At 42.1% G+C, this 17,430-nt stretch overlaps 1 protein-coding gene across 3 annotated transcripts in view; it reads left to right on the top strand.

Moving 5' to 3' along the window:
- Window positions 1-17,430, top strand: part of LAMA1 (laminin subunit alpha 1) — a 158,897-nt gene that overhangs the window by 103,969 nt on the left and 37,498 nt on the right. For all 3 annotated transcript variants that reach the window (XM_058556676.1, XM_058556675.1, XM_058556677.1), the window contains 10 exons: window positions 296-417; window positions 2,628-2,714; window positions 3,070-3,263; window positions 4,258-4,400; window positions 7,252-7,341; window positions 8,918-9,029; window positions 10,512-10,674; window positions 15,334-15,544; window positions 15,729-15,845; window positions 15,970-16,133. In XM_058556676.1, coding sequence (XP_058412659.1) covers window positions 296-417; window positions 2,628-2,714; window positions 3,070-3,263; window positions 4,258-4,400; window positions 7,252-7,341; window positions 8,918-9,029; window positions 10,512-10,674; window positions 15,334-15,544; window positions 15,729-15,845; window positions 15,970-16,133 — 1,403 coding nt within the window. The remainder of the gene's footprint in view (window positions 1-295; window positions 418-2,627; window positions 2,715-3,069; window positions 3,264-4,257; window positions 4,401-7,251; window positions 7,342-8,917; window positions 9,030-10,511; window positions 10,675-15,333; window positions 15,545-15,728; window positions 15,846-15,969; window positions 16,134-17,430) is intronic.

Raw genomic sequence — 17,430 nt, 5'->3', positions numbered from 1 at the left:
TGTGTGTGTGTGTGTGTGTGTGTGTGTGTGTGTGTATTTTAGCCCTGTGTAGATTTTCCATAAGAAGAATGCATTAATAATCCCTAGGTTGTATTCATTTTAATAAATGAAGGCCACAGAGCTGGCAGTGTTTCCAGGATTTTAAAAATATGAAGAAAAATGCTCTCCTTTCAAAATCAATAAAAAAGAGACACTGATATAAAAAGTGGTTGTGCTTAGATATTACCAGATAAGGATGGTTTCTAACAGTTTCCCATTATTTCTTTCACTCTCCTTTTGAAACGTGGGGCCCCAGAACTGCAGTGATAACACGGCTGGTGACCACTGTGATGTCTGTGCTCCCGGCTACTATGGAAAGGTGACTGGCTTGGCCAGCGACTGCTCTCTGTGCACCTGTCCTCACAGCCGCCCTGCCAGGTGAGGTGCGCTGCCCGTGCCACCGGAGCCGGGGCTGCTCCCATTTTCAACCTCATTTTACAAGGTCTCTATGTGGTCTGTTTTAATTAATATTCTCTGTGTGTTGAGCAAGGCTAATTTTAAGAAAAAGTGTTCATTCTCACAGTGTTTGAAGAGAATCTTTTCAAAAGCCAAGTATCTGTTGGTAGTGGGTGTTAGAATGGAACCGATTAAAGAAAGGACCTTGAGGTTTTGTTTTTTGAAGGCTAATTTTAGCCTCCAACCTATGTGTCCAGTGTGCCTAGAGATGAATTATTATTAATTTTATGAATAATGGTACAAAGAATTCAGTTCCTGTTTAGTGTAAGGGAATGAGGTTAGAATTATACATGCTCAAGACCGATGATGTATGGCAATGCTACATAGTGATAGAATTGGGCCAGGGTGTGCCTTGTACTCATGATGCTTATGTAGAATTATCTGAATGCAAAAAAGAACCAGGGTTTTAAGTGGGAACTGGAATATCTGTGAGTCCTCTTTGGTTTAAGTGATAACTGTAATTCATAAAAAACATTTCATTATTGCTTAGAATATTTGACAAGGGACTGAACATGAGTAAATCAAATACCAACTTTTGATATACTAAAATGAAGTTTTCTTTTTAATATTTGTTTGAATCTTCTGCCGTTTACTGTCTCCCAGTAAGTGGTGCTTGACAGTGAGTACTAAATGAGAGGCACTGTGTAAACTTCCTTGTAAACTGTCGAGTACTCTAAAATTTAGTGTTACTATTATTTGACTTTTTGAATTAAATCTGTACATACATTTTGACTCACCAATTCCACTCCTGTAATCTAAGCTATAGAAATACTTGCCTATGTGTGTGAAGATGGATATATTTTAGCATTGCTGTACTCAGGAGAAATTGGGGAGGAAACTGAAATATCTATCTACGGGAAGTGGTTATACACATTGTGGTACGTACCTTGAGTGAAATATTGTACAAACACTGAGAAAATAATAAGGTATATCTGTATGTACAGAATTGGATAAATGGCCAATTAAATTACGTAATTGAATATATAATGTGATGCCGTTTTGGAAAAAATTCATATCCATAGCTCCATGGCTATATGTGCCCAGACAAGTGTTTGGAAGGATATTTCACCCTTCTACTTTGCACGTTTCTGTACTGTTTGAATATTTTACTTCTTCAATCAAAAAAGGTTCTACCCGTCCCCAGAGCCCAGGTGGCAGTTAAAGCTCACTGTCAGCAAGGGGCTGAGGGTGTGAACATTCTGTGTGTGTTGTGTGTCTGGGAGGCCCTCAAAGACATGCTGCGTTTCCTACATATTTTGTGTTTCCGCTAAAGTCTGTCTCTTAGGTGTTTAAGGAGGGGAAAAAAGTCAGAAGTGAAGTGGGGCTGATAGAGAACTCTGTAACTCATTCTGGAAACTTCTCTCACTGCCCAAAAAACCAGACTACCCCAGTGGTGTTTTACCAGTGGTTTGCAGGTACCAGCTGATCCTCTAGATGGTGCTTTGGTAATTTACAACATGGAGGCAGAAGTTGTTGAAAAGAAAGGAACAAGCCAAAAGCTGAAATCCGTGCATGAGGGGATCAACATCTGAGTGGCTTATTAAACTTTGAGCTGCTCTATCATGTTGCTTCTAATGGCCCATCACATGACTCTCTACCTTTAGGTCCATTTATTTTCAAATTCCACTCTCTTTGCTTTTCTTTCCCCTGCGGCTTCTCTTGCTTGCCTTTTATCACAGTCAATTATGTGCATCAGCCTTTGTCCAGCTCTCTTCTCCCTTCCGTTTTCCATGCTGGCTCAGAGTCGTGGACAGCTGTCTCTAATCACTTTTTCATCTAATAAGTCAGACTTAGAAGAAAGCCCTTCTCACCTGGGAAGCTTTCTTGTTTGGTGAGGAATTAGTTGTAATCTGCGAGATCTTCTTCCCCTCAGCACTCACATGGCTGTCACTGGCAGGGGTCTAAGGAGTGTCTTCTGGATACAAGAGATGCACACACTTGTATTGATTACATGCCTATTTTCCTTCTTTTTGCCCAATAGATTTTAATCCCTGAAAAGCTTGTCTAACTGTCCGGTGTAATCACTTAACTTTTACGACAGTATCATGTACCCTAAGAGTGAGGAGTAAGTACCAAAAGAAAGAATTGAAGTTGTATATCTGAAAATTCAAAACAAATTTCCTTTCTCTCAGTTTCAGTCCTACTTGTGTCTTGGAAGGTGATCACGATTTCCGCTGCAATGCCTGTTTTCCAGGCTATGAAGGACAATATTGTGAAAGGTATGTTGGGGAGTTACCACATGGCAGTCACTAGGCGCGTCTGCTCCTTTTACACGTATAGGACATGTTTACTAAAGGGACTTGGGAGTCACTGTCAGTTTGGATGTGCGTGATTGATGTGGGACCCCATTACTATTCCCAAACAGAATGTCCCATGTATTAAGATAGGTAAATGCACTTCTGTGAACATCCCATCCTCGTGTCAGAAAATGAAATGGAGAAGGAGGTAGATGGGCCTGTGTTCTTTGCATTTCATTTGCAGAAATGCCGACTGTCCTTGGACAGGAGCTGGTTCATGTACTCACTTACTGGTATTGATCCTGCTGTCCACGCTCCCGTGTCTTCCTTCCTGTAGGTGCTCCTCGGGCTACCATGGAAACCCTCGAGCACTGGGTGGCACGTGCCAGAGGTGTGACTGCAGCCCGCGTGGCTCTGTTCACAGTGACTGTGACCGCGGGTCCGGGCAGTGTGTCTGCAGGCCAGGAGCCATGGGACTCCGATGCGAGGAATGTGAACCGAGGCACATTCTGGTGGAAAGTGATTGTATTTGTGGGTATTCCTCCTCTAAATGTTTAAAAATGGTTTTTCCTCTCAAATGTTTTCCTGTTGTGGTGCCCTATGGTGTCAGCAGGGTAAAGAAAGTCCTGTTTTATTTTAACTAAGCTTAGATTGCTGTTGCATCTGCTGAACTGAACTTTTCACAGTACTTTTTGAGCTAAGGCAGGAGGGTCTCGATAACAGCATTTATCTCTCTGGCACTATAAGCAGCACAGCAGTTCCAACTTCATAGTTGATCTATGTTAGTATTTCCTTTAGTGAAGCCAAGGGTCTGTCAGTGCAGAGAAGGAACACCTTTGTGGGGTTCTCATTGCCGTTACCCAAATTTCACTTAAGGCTTCAGCTCTTGGCTGTTGTGGATTTTTTTTTCCAGTTCTGATTTACTTTAATACCAAGTACAAGAGGAAATCATCTTGGGATGTCTTCTTCTCAGTGGTTCATGGGGAAGATGAGGAGGAAGTATGTCGGGATCATGGCATTCGAGAGCTTTTCTGCTTTTGTTTTTGTGTTTGTTATAAGTAAAAATACGTCCATTATTTCCCTCAGTCTCCTTCATTTGTACTTGCTGAAGATGTGTCTGCAAACTATCTGAGGAAATGACAGGCCAGGCTCTGAAAGGAAATACAGTTGGAATTCACCGCCGTTGGCCCAAGTCAGAGATGAACAAATGCCACTATAAAGGTCGGAGCCGTGTAACGAAACGTGCCCCAGACCTAGGATCTGCCCTGGGGATCAGTTAGTTGCTTCTTTCTATGTGACCCCAGGGAAGTCACTGATCTGATCCGAGTCTCAGTGTCATTGTTTGAGAACTGGGGCTTAGGACTTCTTGGTTACCTCCCCTCTCACAGTTGGGGTGAGAATGAAACCGGATGTGCCTTGCAGTGCACTCTGCCCACATATGCTGTTATTACAAAATGGCTTATACAAACCCCTGGGAAGATGTGCAGACCACTTGGCATTAACTTAAACTTTCTTTTTCTTTCAGCTTGTGATGACGAATGTGTAGGTGTGCTGCTGAGTGACTTGGACAATATTGGTGATACCATTCTTTCTGTGAACCTCACCAGCATTATGGTTATCCCGTATGGAATTTTGTCAAACCTGGAAAATATAACTAAATATCTCTGGGTAGGTACTGGGAATACCGAGATGGAGAGAAACGTGTTACTGAGAGATAGAGCTGGTCGGACAGTAGGAGTCATTCTCTCTGTCCTCCCCACCCGTGTAGGAGTCTTATTCCTGTGTCGCCCGCTGGAAGGTGTTCAGCCTTCCCTTGAACGTGACCGGGGACTTCACCCACGTGCTAACTTGTTTCACTGGGGGACAGCTCTAATTGATTAAGATGCCTCCTTATAAATCCTTTCCCCATGGGCCGCCTTCTGCCTTTTGGAATAACGCCAAGTCCACTTTCTCTTCTTTGTGACAGATCTTTGGATATTTGTAAACAGCTGTCCTATTCCAAATACAGAAAATAAGTCTGGATGGTATCTTTTTTAATGTTAGAATATGCTAAAATCAACTATTTTCTGTAAATGTATTATTCTTTTTTTTTTTAAGATTTTATTTATTTATTTTTTCCCCCCAAAGCCCCAGTAGATAGTTGTATGTCATAGCTGCACATCCTTCTAGTTGCTGTATGTGGGACTCGGCCTCAGGATGGACGGAGAAGTGGTGCCTCGGTGCGCGCACGGGGATCCAAACCCGGGCCACCAGCATCAGAGTGCGCGCACTTAACCACCAAGCCACGGGGCCGGCCCATAAATGTATTATTCTTAACTGGAGTTGCAGGGCACAGATTTCCTGCTCCCTGGAAGACTATATAAAAATCTCTGGGGGTAAATCATAGTTTTATATTTAGTGGAACAGGATCTGGGCCCAAAAAATGGGTCGGAAGTTAAGAAATTGACTTAATAGACAGCATTCTACTCCAGCTTTTTAAATTCTAACTGGGAAAAAATGTGATTCTTAATTTTGCTTAAAACCTATACATTAGAATTGGAGATAATTAATTCACTGTGTCATGCAGTAATAAAAAGGATAGTCATTCCTGAATGCCTTTTTTAGATAAAAGCTTTTCTTAGACTTAACGTTTCCTTAGGCCTGTGTGCTTGTGTGCTTGCTTGTGTGTGGTGCGTGTTGGGAGTCCGGCAGCCGCAGCGATCCTTTCTTGTTTACAGTGGCTTTTTCTCTGTAGACATAATGGCAGTAAAGAAAAGAAAGGGAACTCTAAGAGATGTTTTATATTATTTTTCCTCAGATGGAAAAAAATGTTTTTGAAAGATAAGAAAAAATTCTCCAAAAATTTATGAAACAAAAAACAGAAAAGAAAGAAATGTTTAAATTTCTTTTCCACTCACTATAGACACAATCAATAAATACTATTTTCCATCAGTTTGGGCCCCAGCAATATACCTATATTTTAAATTTATCAAGTAAGATAAATACTTAATGGGCATTTTTACTATTTTTGAATGATTTGCTCTCATTTAAGCCACTTTGTCAGTTCCTTTAAATGATTTTTTGTGCTTATGTCAAGTACGAAGGAGGTTAAGAGTGTGAGCTCTGCACTGTTCTTCGTGTTCATTGTTTACCCACACAGAGATTGTGCAGGTTACTCACCTACACAGAGGCCGCCCAGGTTACTCACCCGACAGAGACCATGCACAGGTTACTTACCTACACAGAGGCCGAGCAGGTTACTGACTCCACAGAGGCCACGTGCCAGTTACTCACCTACACAGAGACCATGCAGGTTACTCACTCCACAGAGACCGTGCGCGGGTTACTCACCCCACAGAGACCACACGAGGGTTACTCACCTACCCAGAGACCGCGCAGGTTACTCACCCCACAGAGACCTTGCAGGTTGCTCACCCCACAGAGACCGCGCAGGTTACTCACTCCACAGAGGCTGCGTGCCAGTTACTCACCTACACAGACACCATGCAGGTTACTCACTCCGCAGAGGCCGTATGCCGGTTACTCACCTACACAGAGGCTGAACAGGTTACTCACCCCACAGAGACTGCGCACGGGTTACTCACCACACAGGGACCATGAGCAGGTTACTCACCCCACAGGGACTGTGTGCAGGTTGCTCACCCCACAGAGGCGGCAAGCAGGTTACTCAGCCCACAGAGACAGGGCACAGGTTACTCACCCCACAGGGACCACGTGCAGGTTACTTACCCCACAGGGACCATGAGCAAGTTACTTAACTCCCCTGACCCGGAACAATGATGGAGCCACTTCATGGGGTTATAAGGTTTGACTAAAATCATACAAGTAAAGAAATTAGAAGTGTTGGCATAGATTAAGCACTTAATTGTTAGTAATTATAAAGGCTATTCTTTTCTTAATACTTTTGACTTTTAGCCTAGTAAGCGTTTTTTAAGGTGTTAGCGATTACAGTTAAAACTTATGTGACTCTGATATTGAAATTAAGCCAGACTTACCCAAGAATTGCAGCAGTATCAGATTCTGCATAACACATCAGACTTTAAGTTCATGTCTATATAGGAATATAAAGCAAAAGATGGCAGAATGGAAACATGTTGCTATAATCAAAACTAAGTAAATGTGAATCATTTTCTTTCTTTCTTTTTTTTGTTTTTTTTGTGAGGAAGATCAGCCCTGAGCTAACATCCATGCCAATCCTCCACTTTTTGCTGAGGAAGACTGGCCCTGAGCTAACATCTGTGCCCATCTTCCTCCACTTTATATGGGACACCACCACAGCATGGCCTGCCAAACGGTGCATTGGTGCGCGCCCAGGATCCGAACCCGGGCTGCCAGCAGCGGAGCGTGCGCACTTAGCCACTACGCCACGGGGCCAGCCCCAATCATTTTATTTTTTAATGCAATTTCAAAGAAAAAATTTCTTTTTGTGAACAAAGAAAGGAAATAACAAGTGATTCATAGGTAAGAACCAGCAAATTTATTTTGAAGCAATATAATTTGTTTTCTTTGTTCTTTTTAGGAATCTCTATTAAAAGAAAATACACAAAAGGAACTGGCAAAAATTCAACTTGAAGGTGTTGCAGAACAAACTGATAACCTGCAAAGGGAGGTAAATTCTTCACATAAAGGGCCTACTTCCCACCCAGTGCTTGTGAGCACTTGAAGTAGGGCTGTCTTGAAGGTTCTGATTATATCAGGGCAGCCCCTTCAGCCCAGGAGCTGTGCTCCACGTACTTTGTCATCAAATTGGTTTTACCCTTATGCTTCAGTTCCTATGCTTTGTGGGAAAAGGCTCCTGACTTAATTTCTCTTGTCACCTTTGCTGAGGGAAGAGTGGGCAGTCACTTTGCCATTCGCCTCTCATTTCTCCTGTGAACCAAGGAGTGGGTGGGCTTAAAAGATGGCTGAGGTTTCTTCCTTTTCCTCGATTCCCTGCGTAACCGAGCACATGGCGAGCGCCGGCTCTCAGAGGCACTCCACTGAACTCCAGTACTGCTCGCTCCATGGGCCTTGTTGTGTGGTGTCCGTGCAAGTCAGGCTTCAGGTCGCGTGCTTCTCATTTGTGAACTTTGAATGGCAAGAGAGCTTGTTTTGATATCAGCAGTAAATTATTTATTCTGTTTAGCCCATGCCAGATGAATGGTTTTTAGTGACCCAAAAAAGAATCTCCTCATTCTCAGATGGTGAGGGAGGCCTATTGTCAAATTTATAATTTTCACTTATGAATTCCGTGTGTGTGTGTGCACTCGTATACATGCATGTATGTACATAGATATGCATGTGATAGTGTGACTACAGGTACATGTATCTAGTCTCTGTCTCTCAACATCCACACACATACACAATCATGCACCCTAAAAAAGCATTAGCTTGGCTCCTGTTAACTTAGAATTAATGATGATTTGGGAAGAGCTTAAGGGTTTGAGTGTGGGCTTTAAGTACCCCAGTGAGCAAACATTTGGTAGGAGGTGATAAGCTGATTAAAATAAATTCTCTCTATCCATTAAAGAAGATTCTCTTTGGATTTTGACTAGAAAACACTTTTAGAACCAGTCTGAGTTACTTTACATTCCTGGAAATTACAAACAACCTTTCCTTTTACAAATTATAACATTCCTAATAAAAATAACAGCTGAGGGCAGCTAAGTCTCAACCCTGGGGTGCCAGCTTTACAAACATCATCGCATTTAATCCTCGTAAAGCCCTCTGAGATAAGTGTTATTATTACTCCATGTTATTGATGAGGCCAGGAGATGTTAAGTACTAGGTCACTAGCCGGGCAGAATCAGGCCTAAAACCCAGTTTGCCTGACTCTGTGTTCTTAACCCCTCGACTGAGTGCTCATGGTCAATACAAATTAGCAAGATTTTACTTTCTATATTCTGTATACTTGGGTCCTAAACTGAATACAAGGTCTTCACAATAGAGACAGTGGGAGAGTCTGTGGTTTGATAGCCAGTCAGACTGCTTTTAAAAATAGACCATATTTTCTCACACAGCGTGAGAGATTATTGCATTAACCTCTTAGTCAGTTTCCAACCCTGAAATGTTAACCTTGGCTTACGTGACAGTGTACCTCTTTATATTCTGGAATATGTCTTGTTGTTTCAAGAAGGCAAAACTGGAATACCAAAGCTTACAGATTATTGGAAGTCAAACTAACCTGAGCCTTTATTCTCTGTCAGCTCACTAGAGTGTTAGCAAGTAGCCAGCATGTGATCAGGGAGACTGAAAGAGTCCTCAGCAAGAGTCAAGAGCGCGTGGCGTTTACTGAGAGGCTGCAGATAAACATCCAAGGTAGTGTGGTCGGTGTCTGGTTTGGGGACCATGGACTTATTCAGTAGGAAAAACCCCATTCACTTTATGAAACATATGAGTGGATGTGTGTGACTTGCCCTGGACTTCCTAGAGCCAAAGGACTGGAATATTCCATAGTTTGGGGATCCTGATGGGTCTAGATCATAATCTTTCATTGGGAGTTTTATCTTTTAAAAGATGGCTGTTTCCTTTTTCATTCTCTATATTATGCCTTACACTTAAATCCTAAGTATTAAGTAGATATGGTGCCTCCCCATCTGTTATGAATTTGTCAAATTAACACTTATTAAGTGGAGCACAGCGTGCTGGATGGTGAGCCAATGTCCAACCACAGGCCACGAGAGAAAATGAGATAGAGAAGTTCTTTACTCACAGGTCCAGGAGGAAGTACCGGCATGCCTCGACGGGCCACACGAGAGGTCAAGGCAGGGTGCAGGCAGACAGAGGCAGACAAAACATGGGGCACAGGCCTTTATTCGGGTCTGTGGATGCAGTGCTTTGGGGCTCCTGGGCTAAAGCCAGATTGGTCCATCCAAACCAAAAAAGCAGGCTTTCAGTAAGCCCTATGGGGGTCTTATCTAAGGGCCACATAAGGGGAAGGTGCTGGGAGGCAGGGGAGACTGTTGATCACGAGGGCAGTTGAAGAAGTCATAACAGTAACTTACATTGCTTATGACTCTGCCAGCTGCTGTCTAGGGCACACCCTTGCATGAGGCAGCTAGTGTCCATTTAAGGTTTCTGCAGGCCGGTTGGCCAAACAAAATGGATGCCGAAGCTCTAACACCATGGAGTAGCTTGGCTCAACTCTCAACACCGTCCTTTGCCCAGAATAGAAGCTGCTGGGATTTGGGGCTTCACTGTGGTCCCAAAGTATATCCACAATATTAGAGTAATGTATTCAGTATTCACTTGGGATGTTCTGTCTGATCTGGCTTTTAGAATGCTATTTTCAGTTTACTGGCTACCAGCAACATATTCTTGCTTTTCTTTAGGGATTGCAAGGTAAGGGCATAAAAAGTACAGAATCCAATACAAATCAGACTTTATAGGACAAAAGATAAGGAAATTATTAGAACAAATAATATGTTTAATAAAATAGTATCAAATATTGGTGGTTCATTCATGCAGTAAATATTTATTGAGCGTTTCTATGTGCAAATGTTTGTACCAGGTGCAGGAAATGCTGAGGTAAACATGACGGCCACAGCCCCTGCCTTACGGAGTTTATGGGTACTGGGGAAGACCGACATTAAGTAAACCAGTAATCCCAAGTCTGTGAGTGTTCTGACAGGGGGTGTCCGGAGTGCATTGGGATATATGGGCTGGCCTGGCCTGGCCTAGAGGTTCAACCCAGTTTAGGTGAACAGCGTAGGCCTCACTGAAGAAGGTTCTAAGTTTTTCCATTTTAGTACTGTCCGCTTTTGAGAGGCTTATTAAATGATTGATGAATTTTCTCCATAGAAATTATCGAAAAGGCAACAACTCTAAATCAGACCTTGGATGAAGATTTCCAGCTACCCAGTTCTACTCTTCAGAATATGCAAAAGAACATTACATCTTTGCTTGAAATCATACAGAAAAGGAATTTTATGCAGTTGCATCAAAATGCCACACTTGAACTCAAGTAAGTCCATAAATACCATTCATGACACAACTCGTTAGAGGTGGGAACTTGAATGCTGAGGGAGAAGGAGGCATGTGGGAGGAGGGGAAGGAAAGAAAGCTCTCACTGGGCGCCCTATTGTCAAGTCAATGAAGAGATGGGCGCTGGCCCTCCAAATAGAGAAGAGTGTAATCAATGCCAGTATCTCTGTCTTTGTACTTTTAGGCCATAGATTTGGTTTTTCTCTGTGACTCTGGAACATTTTCACCTAGCATGAACAAAAGAACCTCATGATATTGTATTTATTGAAGATGAAGTATAATGCAGTAAACTCTCATGGGAGAAAATATAGTCAGTGGCTACTACCTATACTGTAAACTCCAAGACAAATTGACATTATGCCAGAATAATTTAGTTCGGTTAGGTAAACCCTCATCGAAACCCACAATGTGAAATGACAGATCACAAAAAATTGTTAGACATGGTCTCTAGGAGCTTGTAATTCCTTTCATGCTTTTTTCTTAGTATTTTCACACACTTATTACTCGAAGTAATATAGCACAAGCTGTTTTTCTGCCAGGTTGTGATAAATGTCTTATGTACTGGTTCAAATAGTTGTGCAATACTCCATCAAAATTCCATTCTCTATGGTGAGATATTTAAACTATTTTAATGTATTTTGCTATTTTAAATAATGTTGTAATGGACATCTTAGACAAAAATATTTTTCTGTGTTTCACATTATTATCTTATCAGGGTAGATATTAAGAAGTGAAATCATTTAGCCAAAGAGTTTTCATTTTGAAGATTCCTGACTTGGCTTTCTAAATTATTTTCTAAAAGATTTGTTTAAAACAATGTCTACTTCCACTGGCAACACACTGAAGAATCTTTTTTCATCACTGAATATGATTTCTGAAGTTGTTGATTTGTTGGGTGAAAAACAAAAGGAGGAACTTACTGTCAGATGGGATTTGGAGAGAGAACTAGTAATCTAATTACTAGAACGTTAGTTAGGGCCCTAAACTCTCCTGAGAAAACCACGAACTGAATGAAGGGAGATCAGAGGCGAGCGAGGGCCTGGGAGGTGGGGAAGGGAGCTGCCGTTGACGGAGCACCTCCTCTGTGCCAGGGAGGGTGCAGGCTTCACTTCTCACTATCTGCCCTGTGATCATCTCAGCCACCTTGGCAGGTAGGGGAGAATCTAGCTGGGGAAACTGAGGCCCAGAGACCATAAGTAACTTGCCCAAAGTTAAACTTCCAGGATAATATGAAACCTGACCACAAACCTGAATCTGTGACTCTAAACCTGTTATTTTCCAACCCAAAACAGAAGGAAGGACCACTTGAGACCCAGTCCATAAAAGACACGTGGGTAGAATTTCAATGGTCATGTCAGAGACCATGCCTCTCCACCCACGCCAGATTAAAATCATGTATCCCTGACCCCAGCCTTGCACCTGCATCCTCCCTTTACCTGAAATGCATGGCGGAAGGGAACACTGGAGGGAAAGGAGCTCACACTTCCATGCCAGTCTTCCCAGGACCCTTCCATGCTGGAGGCAGCCACCCTAGGCTCAGCTCCGCTCACTAACCTTCCTGAGCTCCGTGCGACCTCTCAGAGAACATGTAAACATATATCTGATTCCAGCCCCACCCCCTTCATTCGCCACGCTCCCCCACCAGTCTCCACCCATCCTGGGCTCTCTGGCTGCTCCAGTGCTTCCTGCCCCCACACGCGGTTTGTCATCTCAAGTGTTCCCTCCCGTGGCTGCACATCAGTAGATGGGGAGCTCATGAAAGATGGAGACGTCCTGAAGATCCTAGGGAGTGATTTTGTGGGCTGCCCTCTCCCACATTACCCTTCCACCGTCAGTTCATTCATTCATTCAACAAAATGGAGTGAGCCCCCAGTGGCAGGCATTGTGCTAGGAGTTGGAGACACGAAGGAGGACAATAGAGCTTTTTGCCCTCTCGGAGCTCGTAGTCCAATTGGGAAAGGTTCATCTTCTGAATAGCATTTGAGAGAGAGAGAGAAGGCTCTCCCACCTGTCCCCCTCAGTGCCCCGACCCTCCTTCCCACTAGGCCCTCCTGTCACCCTTTCTCTGTTGTTCTAGATCTTCTGTTGCTGTTTGGAGTAACGATATTAATAAGGTTGCTGATCTCTCTTTTTAATTTGTAAGTTAAATTGTTACTAAAGAGACCGTTTATTTAAAAATAATTAAAGTTTAAAATATGTTCTCTGGCCTCTACTTATTTATTTTCCATGGGTAATCCCTATACTTACACCATTTCAAATTTCAGGGATTATTTTAGGAATTATTTGTCAGCATTTTAATCATAATTCTTAGATAACTGGTAATTTATGCTGAAGTATGGCAATCCTATTGGTGGGAATATATAGCATGCTTATCATACTTGCTTGTCATGCTTATGTCCGAGTTCCCAAGACCACCCGCATATTCAGAGTTTCACTAGGAGTCTCAGGACTCAGCATATAGTTGTATTCGTGGCCAAGATTTCTTACTGCAACATATTAAAGATGCACAGCTGGTCAGAGAAGAAGTCACAGCGGAGCCTGGAGGCATCCGCACAGGCTTCCCTACCCTCTCTCCTTCCCAGGAGGGGTCACAGAGCGCTCTTCCCGCAGCAAAGAACATGCAGCAGCACTGGTGTGATGTTTCTGCCCAGGAAGCCCGTTAGAGGTTCAGCATCCAAGGTTTTTACTGGGGGCTGGTCCTGTAGGCACCCTCTGCCTAGCACATACCCAAATTCCAGACTCCCAGAAGGAAGGCAGGTGTTCAGCATGAACCACATTGTTTGCACAAGCAGTGGAAACAGTGAGCCACTCTTATCAGTTAGGGAACGGCTTGCAGATGGCAGCCAAGGGCCAGCCTTGCAAGCAGGCCTTTCTAAGGATGGCCAACTATGGCCTGCTGTGTTACCCTTCAGTGCAGACTATAAATGATCATTTGTAGCTGTTTCCAGCTGTCTTCCACGCTGCATCCATGGAGCTATCAAGAGATTTTATTAAGGAAATGTGTCCTATGACCAGATGAGTTTGGGAAACACAGTGTCTACTAAGGAGAGACAAGTTCTTGACTGTAAGTCTTTTCAGAGCTTTTAGTGCACTGGCCTGCATCTCGAACCTCCAAGAGGGGCCTTGAGAATGCAGCTAAGCTTACTTCACCACAGGCCCTTTCTCATGGAACTTGCTTACCTATTCGTGGGACACGTGTTGTGAGACACACAGCTTGAGAAACACTGGTTTACTGTATTAATGGAGTAAATTTGGTAGGAAGCAGCTAAAGAAGAGTGCTGAAGGTTTTTTTTTCTTTTTAATCTTTTTCAATTCATTGATGACTGTCATTTCATCTGATCACAGTTTAGGTGGGAAAGTCCTTTCATAGATGAAAATTTAAGTTCTATTTTAAAATTTCTTAGAGAGATACGTTGTTTGATGATAAGAAGTAATGGATTCAGGGTCAGACATTAGAAATCTATTGGGCTTACTTGTGTGTTTCCCGTGTACTTGGTTGTAGTTCTTCCTGCCTGTATCATAACGCAACATCTTACTATCATTAAAAATCATAAGGGGGCCGGCCCTATGGCACAAGCGGTTAAGTGTGCATGCTCCACTGTGGCGGCCCAGGGTTCGCCGGTTCGGATCCCAGGTGTGCACCAACGCCCTGCTTGTCAAGCCATGCTGTGGCGGCGTCCCATATAAAGTAGAGGAAGATGGGCATGGATGTTAGCCCAGGGCCAGTCTTCCTCAGCAAAAAGAGGAGGATTGGCATGGATGTTAGCTCAGGGCAGATCTTCCTCACAAAAAAAAGAAAAATCATAAGAATGTTCAAAAAGTTCCAGATGATGTTCTGATGATGTTCTAATGATGTCAGAGTTCAAATAGTTATCTTTGTGAAATGTTTTCTGTTGTGTCTTAGACCAGCAATCTGGTATCTGAAAGTTGAGGGTTTTTTACAAGGCACTTTCCATGAAATTTTTCAAAGTTCTCCTAACAAATTGAAGCAAGAAGTTAATGGGATATATTCAATCACTGCAAAGATTTGTAGTGTGAAAATTTTATTATTCTGTGTAGCTTTAAGTTCAAATTGATTCAAATAAGCAATTGGATAGCATATTTATAAAAGAATAGGAAAAAATGTCTTTTGATTTTCTAAAGTTGCTTTTATCAGTGGTACAAATTATATCTTTCTGGCAATTTGGATTTGAAAGTTTTTATAAAATCTATTTCTTAACTAGCTGGAGAAAGGCCTTTATATCATATGAAAACATCAGTAACTTCATAGCAAACCCCTGCATAGCCCTTCCTTTCAGTTTCTCTCCAGGTTCTAATGAAAGATTACAGTTGCCATCACTCCCAAACTGCGGGCCCAATTTCCTGAATCCAAATTCACTGAGATGATTTCTTTTAATTACATTACTAAAATATATTAGAAAGTTTGTGAATAACGATAGTTTGTTAAAGATAAAGTGTAAATCTGCCATACCTATTGCTGTCGTAGAAAAACTTTCCCCTTTTAAGAGGTTATACTGTAGCACTTAGGATCTTAAGGAGAAACTAGGTATGGAGAGCTAAAGATTTCTTCCACTATCATTTCAGTGATACGAGCTTTCTTGTTCCTTTACTTACTATGTGAACCATCTATATTTATCAGGGCTGCTGAAGATTTATTGTCGCAAATTCAAAAAAGTTATCAGAAGCCACTGGAAGAATTGAAGGTATTAAAAGAAGCAGCAGGCAGTCTCCTTTCAAAACTCAACAGTGAACTGCAGGCAGCAGCAGACCTTGTGAGGGAAGCAGAGGTGAAGACCCAGGAAAGCAGCCACCTGCTGCTCATTGTCAGTGCCGACCTGCGAGAGTTCAGCGTGAGTCTTAACAGCTCTCTCCTCACTTAGAGCTGGTAACCCAAGTCTCTCATGTAAAGAAGACCATTTTTAGCTTCTTAAAAAATGAGCCCCGAGTACTAACTTCAGCACATAGTGTCAGGCACCAGGCTTCAGAAACTGACTTGCTTTTATGAAGCATACTTAAAGGTGATTTTTGCTGCAGGATAAAAAGCTGCGTGTTCAGGAAGAACAAAACTTGACCTCAATGCTAATTGCCAGCGGAAGAGGATTGCTAGATGCTGCCACTGCACATCCACACGCTACACAGAAGGCTCTAACAGTAAGTTACAACTCAGCACAGCCACAATACAGTTTCCAAAGAATCGTCACACACCTTATATATGTGTACATATACATTGCTAAACAGATGCATATATATTTACAATATTAATTTCTCTTTGTAGCAGTTAGAGCGTCACCAGGATGAGCTACTTTTATGGACTGCCAAAATCAGGCGCCATGTAGATAATCTGGTCATGCAGATGTCCAAAAGAAGAGCACTTGACCTTGTCTACAGAGCTGAGGATCATGCAGCTGAGCTGCAGAGACTAGCAGGTGCTCTGGACAGGTGAGACCGTACCTTGCAGGAATTCCAGAGGTTGTGATCCATCAATCAGAGAGAATAAGGATGGTTATTTTATCACAGTGTTGAGTCACTCTTCTTCTTTTGTTTAAAAATGAAGATTCCTATTTTATTTACATGGCAAGGAATATTTCCTCCCCTGTCTGATAACATAGTTGACTATCAGCATAAATGTATGATGGAAAAATGCAAACTGAACTGGATAGGAATTAAAACAAATGTTATGCTACAATATCAAGCCATCAAGGTCTTGTTAAATATCTACTGAGTTCTCAGGGCTTTGTTGGGTTGCATATGGACAGAACCAGGATATTAATTTCTTTATATAACTTACATTTTTGGAGCTTATGATTTGGCTGGCTTTATGCATGGATGGAGGTAGTGGTTGCCCACCCTGGACTTACAGAAATGTTGGGAGTCCTTTTCCCAGCTCCTAGAAGATACCACCCCCATTATTTTCTCCTGCCTGAAGATCTTCCCTTGTATTATAATTATTTTAAATTATGTTTTTTGGATGTTTGTTAAATATGTCCTCAGCTCATTAAAAGTGCCTTTAAATGAGAAACACAACTTTAGGCCAGTGGTCTCCGAACTTGTCTGCACATTGGAATAACCTGGGGAACTTCAGAGACACTGATGCCTTTGTCCCCTTGTGATTTAAGTCCCCCCCCCACAAAGATTGTGATTTAATTGGTCTGGGATGAGGCCTAGGCGTTGTAATTTTTTTTAAAGATCCCCAGGTGATCTAATGTGCAGCAAATGAGGAAACCAGTGTTTTAGGCCTTATCAGTGATTTACACAATAGTGTGAGTTAATTGGTAAATTTATTTCTTTAAAATTTGTTATAAATTATGTCTGAGAAAAGTCTGGACACGCTGGGAATATGTGTATTTCTGTGTGTTGGGTGTGTTTTGTGGAAGAGGAAAAAAATATCTTTTCCAATTTGAGAAATGCTGCTATAAAAGATTAGATCACACAACAAAAGCTATTAAAAACAATATAAGAAAGAATGTTGTGAAAATTATGTGCTGCATTGAGCACTGCCGCCTACATATGCTGTAGGAATCAGTAATAGGAAGTGGAATTACATGCTCAGTTAGCTTCTCTCTGCTTCATCTTTCGTCATTTCCCAAAAGAGAAAAAAAATATTCTGTGTACATAGCTAGCCAAAATCTTTATTACTTAGTATGAGTTGTAAAAGCAATTTGGTATGATGCACAAAGTTAAATGACATTATTATCTTTTATTTATATATCACTGAATTTTGTCAATCAAGTAGTAA

The sequence above is a fragment of the Diceros bicornis genome, chromosome 16, assembly GCF_020826845.1.
Source record: "Diceros bicornis minor isolate mBicDic1 chromosome 16, mDicBic1.mat.cur, whole genome shotgun sequence".
Classification (NCBI taxonomy): Eukaryota; Metazoa; Chordata; class Mammalia; order Perissodactyla; family Rhinocerotidae; genus Diceros; species Diceros bicornis.
The sequence above is the reverse complement of the archived record's forward strand: the minus strand, read 5'-3'. Positions and strand labels throughout refer to the sequence as shown.